This window comes from Oncorhynchus tshawytscha, linkage group LG05 (assembly GCF_018296145.1).
Source record: "Oncorhynchus tshawytscha isolate Ot180627B linkage group LG05, Otsh_v2.0, whole genome shotgun sequence".
Classification (NCBI taxonomy): domain Eukaryota; kingdom Metazoa; phylum Chordata; class Actinopteri; order Salmoniformes; family Salmonidae; genus Oncorhynchus; species Oncorhynchus tshawytscha.
This window is the reverse complement of record NC_056433.1, coordinates 84,966,357-84,979,863: the sequence shown is the minus strand read 5'-3', so window position 1 is coordinate 84,979,863 and position 13,507 is coordinate 84,966,357. Positions and strand designations below refer to the sequence as shown.

The 13,507-nt window shown below is 48.1% G+C and overlaps 1 protein-coding gene across 1 annotated transcript in view; it reads left to right on the top strand.

Moving 5' to 3' along the window:
• The window catches only part of hs2st1b (heparan sulfate 2-O-sulfotransferase 1b), a 57,577-nt gene extending 44,759 nt beyond the window's left edge, over positions 1–12,818 (top strand). The window contains exons 2-7 of the mRNA XM_024422435.2: positions 1,706–1,944; positions 3,853–3,938; positions 7,531–7,669; positions 7,835–7,932; positions 8,263–8,420; positions 10,524–12,818. Coding sequence (XP_024278203.1) covers positions 1,706–1,944; positions 3,853–3,938; positions 7,531–7,669; positions 7,835–7,932; positions 8,263–8,420; positions 10,524–10,750 — 947 coding nt within the window. The 3' untranslated portion in view covers positions 10,751–12,818. The remainder of the gene's footprint in view (positions 1–1,705; positions 1,945–3,852; positions 3,939–7,530; positions 7,670–7,834; positions 7,933–8,262; positions 8,421–10,523) is intronic.
• Positions 12,819–13,507: the final 689 nt, after the last annotated feature.

Sequence of the window (13,507 nt, the reverse complement as noted above, 5' to 3'; positions counted from 1 at the left end):
TGATGCATGGTGCCTTGGGAAGCTGTGATCGATAATGGAACCTAGTTATTTTATGCACCAGTGGGCATCTATCTACTGTAGACGAAGGATGGCTCAATTAGCAGCATTGTGTAATTACACCGTTTTAGTTTGTACAGGGGCTAGCTATCAGCGGAACGTGTGATCAGTCTCGTCTGTTGTCGTTGTTAAAACATGCCTGTCCTTCACCCTCTCTATCCCCCCTCTCTCTCTATCCCCCTCTCTCTCTATCCCCCTCTCTCTATCCCCCTCTCTCCCCCTATCCCCCTCTCTCTCTCTATCCCCCTCTCTATCTATCCCCCTCTCTATCCCCCTCTCTATCCCCCTCTCTCTATCCCCTCCCTCTCTATCCCCCCCCTCCCTCTCTATCCCCTCTCTCTCTCTCCCCCTCTCTCCCTCTCTATCCCCCTCCCTCTCTATCCCCCTCTCCCTCTCTATCCCCCTCTCTCTATCCCCCTCTCTCTCTCCCCCTCTCTCTCCCCCCCCCTCTCTCTATCCCCCTCTCTCTCTATCCCCCTCTCTCTCTCTCTCCCCCCCCCTCTCTCTCTCTATCCCCCCCCTCTCTCTCTATCCCCCCCTCTCTCTCTCTATCCCCCTCTCTCTCTCTATCCCCCTCTCTCTCTCTATCCCCCTCTCTCTCTCTATCCCCCTCTCTCTCTCTATCCCCCTCTCTCTCTATCCCCCTCTCTCTCTCTATCCCCCTCTCTCTCTCTATCCCCCTCTCTCTCTCTCCCCCTCCTCTCTCTATCTCTCTATCCCCCTCTCTCTCTCTAGCCCCCTCTCTCTCTCTAGCCCCCTCTCTCTCTCTCTAGCCCCCTCTCTCTCTCTCTAGCCCCCTCTCTCCCCTCCCCTCTCTCTCTCCATCCCCTCCCCCTCTCTCTCTAGCCCCCTCTCTCTCTCTCTCTCTAGCCCCCTCTCTCTCTCTAGCCCCCCTCTCTCTCTCTCTCTCTAGCCCCCTCTCTCTCTCTAGCCCCCCTCTCTCTCTCTCTATCCCCTCTCTATCCATCCCCTCTCTCTCTCTAGCCCCCCTCTCTCTCTCTCTCTCTCTCTCTCTCTCTCTCTCTCTATCCCCTCTCTCTCTCTATCCCCTCTCCCTCTCTCTCCTCTCTCTATCCATCCTCCTCTCTCTCTATCCATCCTCTCTCTCTCTATCCATCCCCTCTCTCTCTATCCATCCCCCTCTCTCTCTATCCATCCCCTCTCTCTCTCTATCCATCCCCTCTCTCTCTCTATCCATCCCCTCTCTCTCTCTATCCATCCCCTCTCTCTCTATCCTCTATCTATCCTCTCTCTCTCTCTCTCTCTCCCCTCTCTCTCTCCCCTCTCTCTCTATTCCCTCTATCCCCTCTCTCTCTATTCCCTCTCTCTCTATTCCCTCTCTCTGTCACACCTTTCAGTGAAAAACACTGGGCCAAATAATTGACTATAGCCTGCTTATCTGGAGGCATTTGTCATAGAAGATGGAAGGCTATTGTGTCCACGTCCTGAGGCCTCCCCTGCTCCCTCTGCTGGTACACTGTGACACTCCAGTCTATCCAGCAGTACGCTCTGTCTTCATCATTTATTCCCCCAGAAGCCCCTATTTATTGTGAAACCAGATCATTGCTAGCAACCATTGCCTAATGTTGGCACAATAAATATTTTCTGAGCGTGAACCTTGACCTTCCTCTTGTCTCCCTCCTATAAGAGCGTACCATCGCCAGACACGAGGTGAGGGAGGTGGAGCAGCGCCACACCCAAGATGGCGTACGGGACACGCCGCCGCTGGCTGAGGCAGAGGACGTGGTTATCATATATAACAGAGTGCCCAAGACGGCGAGCACGTCGTTCACCAACATCGCCTACGACCTTTGTGGAAAGAACCACTTCCACGTTTTGCACATCAACACCACCAAGAACAATCCTGTCATGTCCTTACAAGACCAGGTGAGAACATAGCTGACACCTGCCACTTTATAAACACTCCTACAACGAGACGCATCCACCAGCATTTAGAAACAGGAGGTATTAAGTAGGAGTGATGCCTGATTTGGAAGGAATTCGGCATGTATACATTTAAAAAAGATAATTTTCTAGGAGCCACTGCAGTACTAATTTAAGGATTTGTTGGGGAAACCTGAATACAAATCTGTCTCCTTAGACCTCCGGCACTTATTGACCCTTGTATTGCCTCATCAAGCACCTGGTCAGAGAAACAGTCTGACTGTGTCCTCCACAGTGTTTAGTCTGGTCTGACTGTCCTCCACAGCCCTGACGTGTTTAGTCTGGTCTGGCCGTGTCCTCCACAGTGTTTAGTCTGGTCTGACCGTGTCCTCAACAGTGTTTAGTCTGGTCTGGCCGTGTCCTCAACAGCCCCGTGTCCTCCACAGCCCTGACGTGTTTAGTCTGGTCTGGCCGTGTTTGTTTAGTCTGGTCTGTCTGTCCTCAACAGCTGGTCTGACCGTGTCCTCAACAGTGTTTAGTCTGGTCTGACCGTGTCCTCAACAGTGTTTAGTCTGGTCTGACACAGCCCTGACGTGTTTTCAGTGTTTAGTCTGGTCTGGCTGTGTTTAGTCTGGTCTCCACAGCTGGTCCTGACCGTGTCCTCAACAGTGTTTGTTTAGTCTGGTCTGACTGTGTTCTCCACAGCCCTGACGTGTTTTGGTCTGGCCGTGTCCTCAGTGTTTAGTCTGGTCTGGCTGTGTCCTCCTGGCTGTGTTCTCCACAGTGTTTAGTCTGGTCTGGCTGTGTCCTCCACAGTGTGTTTTAGTCTGGTCTGGCTGTGTCCTCCACAGTGTTTAGTCTGGTCTGGCTGTGTCCTCCACAGCCCTGACTCCACAGCCCTGACTCCACGTTTAGTCTGGTCTGGCTGTGTCCTCCACGGCCCTGACTCCACGGCCCTGACTCCACGGCCCTGACTCCACGGCCCTGACTCCACGGCCCTGACTCCACGGCCCTGACTCCACGGCCCTGACTCCACGGCCCTGACTCCACGGCCCTGACTCCACGGCCCTGACTCCACGGCCCTGACTCCACGGCCCTGACTCCACGGCCCTGACTCCACGGCCCTGACTCCACGGCCCTGACATGTTTAGTCTGACTGTGTGCATTTGTATTCCTGACTGTCACTGTGACTCCTGTTGAGAACACGGAGAACAAGCAGAAGGAATGCCTGGGAGCCTCTGGCTAGAGCCGTGACGATGTTAGTTCAGTCCGCTCCTCTGCTCTGCCAAGGTAATAACCTGTCTGTTCTCACAGCGGTCTCTTCCCTGTGCAGACGATACGACAAGGGTGGGGAGAATCTGAGCATTGTTAAATGTCACCTAGATAGATGAGAGAAACTCGTAGCCACAAGGGACTGTAGTGTGGATTGCACATAAATCCAATCTCTCCACATAAATTCGATCTTTGATGTTCTTTTTAAACTTATCTGTTTGGATAAGAGTGTTACCCCAAAATAAGAAATAGGAATATGGGAACGTTAACAAAACATTTCAGTTTGAAGAAGAAGATGTTAATGGGGACAGGAAGGAAGTTGTATGTTTTTTTGTGTTTTTTTTAAACCTTTTTATTTAACTAGGCAAGTCAGTTAAAACAAATTCTTATTTACAATGACGGCCTAGGAACAGTGGGTTAACTGCCTTGTTCAGGGGGCAGAACGACAGATTTTTACCTTGTCAGCTCGGGGGGATTCAATCGTACAGCCTTTTCAGATACAAGTCCAATGCTCTAAACCACTAGGCTACCCTGCCACTCTAATGTACTTGTCCTCGTGTCTGTGTCAGACATGCATAGACGACATGGATCACAAACTAATCAGCTTGTGTGATTAGGACTCTTGATTTGTGCTTCCAGGTGCGCTTTGTCCGAAATGTGACGTCCTGGAGAGCGATGAAGCCTGGGTTCTACCACGGACATGTGGCTTTCCTCGACTTCTCCAAGTAAAACTCTCCACAATATTCTTTACTTTAAACGATATCCAGATGAGTAACAAACACTTTTTATATGACACAGGAACAAGGTCTTTGACTTGGTGCTTTTATTTATTTATTTACTGATGTAGACTTTTTTTACTGCTCTCATAGCTTTGTATAATTCTCCTACTGTGGGATTCATCTTTGCTCTTCATTTTCTCAAAACGGCTGCTGCCACCTTGTGGCTGAAAGTGGAACTAGTCCTGTATTTGTGAAATGCATTAGGCGTTCCCCTAACTGTTGCCATTAGGCGTTCCCCCTAACTGTTGCCATTAGGCGTTCCCCCTAACTGTTGCCATTAGGCGTTCCCCCTAACTGTTGCCATTAGGCGTTCCCCCTAACTGTTGCCATTAGGCGTTCCCCTAACTGTTGCCATTACTAACTGTTGCCATTAGGCGTTCCCCTAACTGTTGCCATTAGGCGTTCCCCTAACTGTTGCCATTAGGCGTTCCCCTAACTGTTGCCATTAGGCGTTCCCCTAACTGTTGCCATTAGGCGTTCCCCTAACTGTTGCCATTAGGCGTTCCCCTAACTGTTGCCATTAGGCGTTCCCCTAACTGTTGCCATTAGGCGTTCCCCCTAACTGTTGCCATTAGGCGTTCCCCTAACTGTTGCCATTAGGCGTTCCCCTAACTGTTGCCATTAGGCGTTCCCCTAACTGTTGCCATTAGGCGTTCCCCTAACTGTTGCCATTAGGCGTTCCCCTAACTGTTGCCATTAGGCGTTCCCCTAACTGTTGCCATTAGGCGTTCCCCTAACTGTTGCCATTAGGCGTTCCCCTAACTGTTGCCATTAGGCGTTCCCCTAACTGTTGCCATTAGGCGTTCCCCTAACTGTTGCCATTAGGCGTTCCCCTAACTGTTGCCATTAGGCGTTCCCCTAACTGTTGCCATTAGGCGTTCCCCTAACTGTTGCCATTAGGCGTTCCCCTAACTGTTGCCATTAGGCGTTCCCCTAACTGTTGCCATTAGGCGTTCCCCTAACTGTTGCCATTAGGCGTTCCCCTAACTGTTGCCATTAGGCGTTCCCCTAACTGTTGCCATTAGGCGTTCCCCTAACTGTTGCCATTAGGCGTTCCCCTAACTGTTGCCATTAGGCGTTCCCCTAACTGTTGCCATTAGGCGTTCCCCCTAACTGTTGCCATTAGGCGTTCCCCCTAACTGTTGGGATTAGGGACAGGTACACCACTGTTCAAACGTTTGGGGTCACTTAGGAATGTCCTTGTTTTTGAACGAAAAGCATGTGTTTTGTCTAGTTAAAATAACATCAAATGAATAAACTTGGATTAGCTAACACAACGTGCCATTGGAACACAGGAGTGATGGTTGCTGATAATGGGCCTCTGTACACCTATGTAGATATTCCCTAAAAATCAGCAGTTTCCAGCTACAATAGTAATTTACAACATTAACAATGTCTACACTGTATTTCTGATCAATTTGATGTTGTTTTAATGGACAAAAAAAATACATTTTTAAGTAACCCCAAACTTTTGAACTGTGCTGTTTAGTCCTAACTATTGTGATTAGGTACAACACATTCGGAAAGCATTTCCACATTTTGTTTGCCTTATTCTAACATTTATCAAATAAAATCCTCATCCGTCGACACGCATTACCCCACAATGACAAAGCGAAACAGGTTTTTAGAATGTTTTGCAGTTATAAAATATAAACAGACCTTATTTACAGAGTGGCCTTGATCAGAGAGGTGACCAAGAACCCGATGGTCACTCTGACAGAGTTCCTCTATGGGGATGGGAGAACCTTCCAGAAGGACAACCATCTCTGCAGCACTCCACCAATCAGGCCTTTGTGGTAGAGTGGCCAAATGGAAGCCTCTACTCAGTAAAAAGCGCATGACAGCCCACTTGGAGTTTGCTAAAAGACACCTAAAGACTCTCAGACCAGAGAAACAAGATTCTCTGGTCTGATGAAACCAAGATTGAACTCTTTGGCCTGAATGCCAAGAGTCACGTCTGGAGGAAACCTGGCACCATCCCTACGGTGAAGCATGGTGGTGGCAGCATTATGCTGTGGGGATGTGTTTCAGTGACAGGGACTGGGAGACTAGTCAGGATCGAGGGAAAGATGAACGGAGTAAAATACAGAGAGATCCTTGATGAAAACCTGCTCCAGAGCACTCAGGACATCAGACTGGGGGCGAAGATTCACCTTCTAACAGGACAACGACCCTAAGCACAGAGCCAAGACGATGCAGGAGTGGCAAGGACAAGTCTCTGAATATCCTTGAGTGACCCAGTCAGAGCCCGGACTTGAACCTGATTGAATATCTCCGGAGAAAACAGCTGTGCAGCGACACTCCTCATCCAACCTGACAGAGCTTGAGAGGATCTGCAGAGAAGAATGGGAGAAACTCCCCAAATACAGGTGTGCCAAGCTTGTAGCGTCATACCAAAGAAGACTCGAGGCTTTTATCGCTGCCAAAGGTGCTTCAACAAAGTACTGAGTAAAGGGTCTGAATACTTATGGAAATGTCATATTTCAGTTTTTATTTTTAATACATTTTTCAAACATTTAATTTGCTTTGTCATTATGGAGTATTGTGTGTAGATTGATGAGGGGGAAAAAAATATTTAATCATTTTTAGAATAAGGCTGTAACTTAACAAAATGTGGGAAAAGTGTAGGGATCTTATTACTTTCCGAATGCACTGTATACTCCTAAGTATTGTGATTAGGTACAGGTATTCTCCTAACTATTGGGATTAGGTACAGGTATACTCCTAACTATTGGGATTAGGTACAGGTATTCTCCTAACTATTGGGATTAGGTACAGGTATTCTCCTAACTATTGTGATTAGGTACAGGTATTCTCCTAACTATTGTGATTAGGTACAGGTATTCTCCTAACTATTGTGATTAGGTACAGGTATACTCCTAACTATTGTGATTAGGTCCAGGTATTCTCCTAACTATTGTGATTAGGTACAGGTATACTCTAACTATTGTGATTAGGTACAGGTATTCTCCTAACTATTGGGATTAGGTTAGGTACAGGTATTCTCTATTGGGATTAGGTACTAACTATTGGGATTAGGTACAGGTATTCTCCTAACTATTAGGTACAGGTATTCTCCTAACTATTGGGATTAGGTACAGGTATAGGGATTAGGTACAGGTGGGATTAGGTACAGGTATACTCCTAACTATTGGGATTAGGTACAGGTATTCTCCTAACTATTGGGATTAGGTACAGGTATACTCCTAACTATTGGGATTAGGTACAGGTATTCTCCTAACTATTGGGATTAGGTACAGGTATACTCCTAACTATTGGGATTAGGTACAGGTATACTCCTAACTATTGGGATTAGGTACAGGTATTCTCCTAACTATTGGGATTAGGTCCAGGTATTCTCCTAACTATTGGGATTAGGTACAGGTATACTCCTAACTATTGGGATTAGGTACAGGTATTCTCCTAACTATTGGGATTAGGTACAGGTATTCTCCTAACTATTGTGATTAGGTACAGGTATTCTCCTAACTATTGTGATTAGGTACAGGTATACTCCTAACTATTTGCCCTCTGATAGGTATGGGGTGAGAGGTAAACCTGTTTACATCAACGTGGTCCGGGACCCCATCCAACGCCTCGTATCATACTACTACTTCCTGAGGTTTGGTGATGACTACAGGCCTGGCCTTCGACGGAGAAAACAAGGTGACAAAAAGGTATTGTTGTATACATTTACAAATAGTTACACAGTAACATACTGGTTTTCAATGTTGTTTTAATATGTCTTATCGCCCTAGTGAGTGTATATGAAGCTCTATTTCTTACGTGGTTGTGTGTGTGTGTGTGTGTGTGTGTGTGTGTGGTGTGTGTGTGTGTTTTAGACCTTTGATGAGTGTGTGTCAGCAGGTGGTTCTGACTGTGCCTCTGAGAAGCTTTGGCTCCAGATCCCGTTCTTCTGCGGACACTACTCAGAGTGCTGGTGGGTACCAACATGGCTGCCAGCGCTGGGTGGGAGCCAACATGGCTGCCAGCGCTGGGTGGGAGCCAACATGGCTGCCAGTGCTGGGTGGGAGCCAACATGGCTGCCAGCGCTGACCCACTTATCCCCATTGCACCGGTTGGGGCCTAGGGGACTTTGGTCATGGGGACTTTAAGGGGACTTTAATCATTACGTTATCAATGTGTTCTGATTACTAAGTCATTTGTTGTCGTTAAACAGTGTGTAAACCACAGATATATCTTATTAAATGAGTTTTCTATATGTAATTACCATGGTGTGAACTGTATGTTGTGTGTATGTGTACTATAGGAATGTAGGCAGCAGGTGGGCCCTGGATCAGGCCAAGTATAACCTGCTGAATGAATATCTACTAGTCGGGGTGACAGAGGAGCTGGAGGACTTTATCATGATGCTGGAGGCAGCCCTGCCACGCTTCTTCAAGGGTGCCACAGGCCTCTACAAAACAGGTACCGTACTGGCACATCATGTATCCTAGTTCCTCTCACTTAGCCTCAGCAGATAAAACCCTGTCAGTGTTCTAGCCTTGTCTCTGTGGCGCCATGTCCTTCTGACCGACCCTGGTCTGCAGCCCCACTCTGCTGCTCTGCTCTTTTCCTGGTAACAGCATTTAGTACACTTGGGCAGAATAACCTACTATATTTAGGGCACTTGGGCAGACCAAGTGAAGGAGTAGCCTGTTTAGTGGTTGCTCCACTAAATCAAATCAAATGAAATGTATTTATATAGCCCTTCGTACATCAGCTGATATCTCAAAGTGCTGTACAGAAACCCAGCCTAAAACCCCAAACAGCAAGCAATGCAGGTGTAGAAGCACGGTGGCTAGGAAAAACTCCCTAGAAAGGCCAAAACCTAGGAAGAAACCTAGAGAGGAACCAGGCTATGTGGGGTGGCCAGTCCTCTTCTGGCTGTGCCGGGTGGAGATTTTAACAACATGGCCAAGATGTTCAAATGTTCATAAATGACCAGCATGGTCGAATAATAATAATAAGGCAGAACAGTTGAAACTGGAGCAGCAGCACGGCCAGGTGGACTGTGGACAGCAAGGAGTCATCATGTCAGGTAGTCCTGGGGCATGGTCCTAGGGCTCAGGTCCTCCGAGAGAGAGAAAGAAGGAGAGAATTAGAGAACGCACACTTAGATTCACACAGGACACCGAATAGGACAGGAGAAGTACTCCAGATATAACAAACTGACCCTATCCCCCCCGACACAAACTACTGCAGCATAAATACTGGAGGCTGAGACAGGAGGGGTCAGGAGACACTGTGGCCCCATCCGAGGTCACCCCCGGACAGGGCCAAACACAAAGTTTTTGCAATTATGCTGCGGTACTTAGAGGTAATTTGTGGATTAGTACGGTACCCTGTGTCACCACTTCATTGCTTCAGACCACCACAAGGGGGAGTTAGAGTACTGATTATGCTTTTGGGTCCTACTGTGTCTCTAACTGACAATGAATGGGTGGCATAAACCTCAATAGAAACTGATAATTGTGCACGACTTCAGTATTACTTAATAAATTAAGGTTTTTATAATTTTATTTTGTTAGGATTGTTTTGCTCTTACTGTAGTACTGTAGGCCACTCCCAACCAGTCACGTTGTACAGCGCCTAAGACACTGCAGCGATCTAAGACACTGCATAGCAGTGTGTTGCTACAGATGCTGGTTCAATACCTGTGCCACCCTCAACTGGGAGACCCATTGAGATGACTAGGTTTTGTTGTGGTTTTTCTCGCTTTAAAAACAGAAATAAATAACAACCTGGCTTTATTTACAAATTAGTAACAATATCTCACCCCATGTTCAAGAATGGCCTTTTTCTCGCTCATTTTACATTGTTTGAAAACGAAATCATCTCCAAAATATTATTTTTTATTAGCAGGACAATATATATTGGTCATGGCTCAGGAGTGGCGCACAATGGGACTGTCTTGCAGTTCTCCAGCTGTATCCACTGAAAGCGTGCGAGGTTCAAGGCACGAGGGCAGAGGGCATGGAATGGGCCGCAGAGCCATGCACAGACCGAGGAGGGTGGACTCCCACCCTGCCACACTGGGCAGCACAGAGCAACACTTTAAGGGGCATTGCACTAATAATGGGGCTGACTAGGGAAAGGTTCCCACTGTTCTAGCAGGTAGCTAGACAGTAGACTTGCCAAGATGGAGGGTAGGGGGAGAATTCTATCGTCAAATTTATTTCTAAGTTAGGTTCTAAGTTGTTGTTTATCACATCTGAACGTGATTGGGAGTCCCATAGGGAGGCGAACAATTGGCCCAGCGTTTCTCTCTCTCTAAAAACAAATGTTTTGGCCTTTTATTTACTTTTCAAAAAAACAAGTCTGCGATTTTGTTATCTGAATAATCTCCAAATATCGTTATATATTGTCAAGTTGATGGCACAGTCATATAGCCGGCACCTAATATAAAGCTGAGTGACTCACTCATTCATGGCTTTGAATCAAAATAAATAAGTACTGCGCTGCATTTTTTTTAAAGGACGAACTGCTGTAGTCCCTAACCGATCCTCTCCTGTTCCCGTGTGCTCCCAGGTAAGAAGTCCCACCTGCGTAAGACCACAGAGAAGAAGCCACCCACCAAGGAGTCCATCGCCAAGCTGCAGCAGTCTGACGTTTGGAAGATGGAGAACGAGTTCTATGAGTTTGCCCAGGAGCAGTTCCAATTTGTCAGAGCCCACGCCGTCCGGGAGAAGGACGGGGAGCTCTACCTGCTGGCACAGAACTTCTTCTATGAGAAAATCTACCCCAAAGTGAACTAGGGTGGAGCTGGGTTAACATCAGGCCAGGTGGATGGTGATGAGGTCTGGGTTAACATCAGGCCAGGGGGGGATGTTGATGAGGTCTGGGTTAACATCAGGCCAGGGGGATGTTGATGAGGTCTGGGTTAACATCAGGCCAGGGGATGGTGATGAGGTCTGGGTTAACATCAGGCCAGGGGGATGTAGAGGTCTGGGTTAACATCAGGCCAGGGGGATGTAGAGGTCTGGGTTAACATCAGGCCAGGGGGATGTAGAGGTCTGGGTTAACATCAGGCCAGGGGGATGTTGATGAGGTCTGGGTTAACATCAGGCCAGGGGGATGTTGATGAGGTCTGGGTTAACATCAGGCCAGGGGGATATGTTGATGAGGTCTGGGTTAACATCAGGCCAGGGGGATGGTGATGAGGTCTGGGTTAACATCAGGCCAGGGGGATGTTGATGAGGTCTGGGTTAACATCAGGCCAGGGGGATGTTGATGAGGTCTGGGTTAACATCAGGCCAGGGGGATGTAGAGTTCTGGGTTAACATCAGGCCAGGGGGATGGTGATGAGGTCTGGGTTAACATCAGGCCAGGGGGATGTTGAGGTCATACACTCTACTCTCTGTGCTAGTTCAGACGGCAGAGCCTGACCACTATTCACCCTGTTACACACGTTACAGAATGCCATCATAACAATAACTGTGTCTGACGTGTGGATGGGGACCTACTGTACCACTTCTACAGGTTATTGAAGCCAGATCCAACATGGTGTCCTGTACTTCTCTGTAGCTGGCCACTTCTACAGGTTATTGAAGCCAGTTCCAACATGGTGTCCTGTACTTCTCTGTAGCTAGTCACTTCTTCTACAGGTTATTGAAGCCAGATCCAACATCTGTAGATACACGCAGGTCAGAGGTCAATAAGCCCCCCCTCCACTGGGGACCTGCCTTGTGGTCTTCAGGCTCCAACTCAAAATGGCTGCCCACAACCACATCGGACGACGTCCAGCAAAAGATTTTGTATATTTTACTTTTCGTTTTTTAAAAATTAAAACAAACAACATATGAGAAGGTCAATTCAAAAGAAAACAGGAGTATGTCAGAAATTGGGACGTTTGATCTGTTGAACAAAACGTCAGATCAAAGTGTCAGAAGGACAGTTTGCTGGCTCGTGTCAGAAGGACAGTTTGCTGGCTCGTGCCAGAAGGACAGTTTGCTGGCTCGTGTCAGAAGGACAGTTTGCTGGCTCGTGCCAGAAGGACAGTTTGCTGGCTCGTGCCAGAAGGACAGTTTGCTGGCTCGTGCCAGAAGGACAGTTTGCTGGCTCGTGCCAGAAGGACAGTTTGCTGGCTCGTGCCAGAAGGACAGTTTGCTGGCTCGTGCCAGAAGGACAGTTTGCTGGCTCGTGCCAGAAGGACAGTTTGCTGGCTCGTGCCAGAAGGACAGTTTGCTGGCTCGTGCCAGAAGGACAGTTTGCTGGCTCGTGCCAGAAGGACAGTTTGCTGGCTCGTGCCAGAAGGACAGTTTGCTGGCTCGTGCCAGAAGGACAGTTTGCTGGCTCGTGCCTAAGCTGGGTGGCTGTGAAAGGGAGGTAATGTAACAAGGAGGAAAGGGTGATGCCGGGTGGCTTCAGCTCGGTGTGATGCCGGGTGGCTTCAGCTCGGTGTGATGCCGGGGGCTTCAGCTCGGTGTGATGCCGGGTGGCTTCAGCTCGGTGTGATGCCGGGTGGCTTCAGCTCGGTGTGATGTTGCTAGCGATGCCGGGTGGCTTCAGCTCGGTGTGATTTTGCTAGCGATTGCTGGGTGGCTTCAGCTCGGTGTGATGTTGCTAGCGATGCCGGGTGGCTTCAGCTCGGTGTGATGTTGCTAGCACTGTCGGGTGGCTTCAGCTCGGTGTGATGTTGCTAGCACTGTCAGTGGCTTCAGCTCGGTATGATGCCGCTAGCACTGTGTGTTAAGGGCTGTTCATCTACATTGTGTGTGTGTGTACAGTCGTGGCCAAAAGTTGAGAATGACACACATGAATTTTCATTTTGTTGCCTCAGTTTGTATGATGGCAATTTGCATATACTCCAGAATGTTAAGGAGAGTGATCAGATGAATTGCAATTAATTGCAAAGTCCCTCTTTGCCATGCAAATGAACTGAATCCCCCAAAAACATTTCCACTGCATTTCAGCCCTGCCACAAAAGGACCAGCTGACATCATGTCAGTGATTCTCTCATTAACACAGGTGTGAGTGTTGATGAGGACAAGGCTGGAGATCACTCTGTCATGTTGATTGAGTTTGAATAACGGATTGGAAGCTTCAAAAGGAGGGTGGTGCTTGGAATTGTTCTTCCTCTGTCAACCATGGTTACCTGCATGGAAACGCATGCCGTCATCATTGCTTTGTACAAAAACGGCCTCACAGGCAAGGATATTGCTGCCAGTAAGATTGCACCTAAATCAACCATTTATTGGATCATCAAGAACTTCAAGGAGAGCGGTTCAATTGTTGTGAAGAAGGCTTCAGGGTGCCCAAGAAAGTCCAGCAAGCGCCAGGACCGTCTCCTAAAGTTGATTCAGCTGTGGGATCGGGGCACCACCAGTACAGAGCTTGCTCAGGAATGGCAGCAGGCAGGTGTGAGTGCATCTGCACGCACAGTGAGGCGAAGACTTTTGGAGAATGGCCTGGTGTCAAGAAGGGCAGCAAAGAAGCCACTTCTATCCAGGAAAAACATCAGTAACAGACTGATATTCTGCAAAAGGTACAGAGATTGGACTGCTGAGGACCTG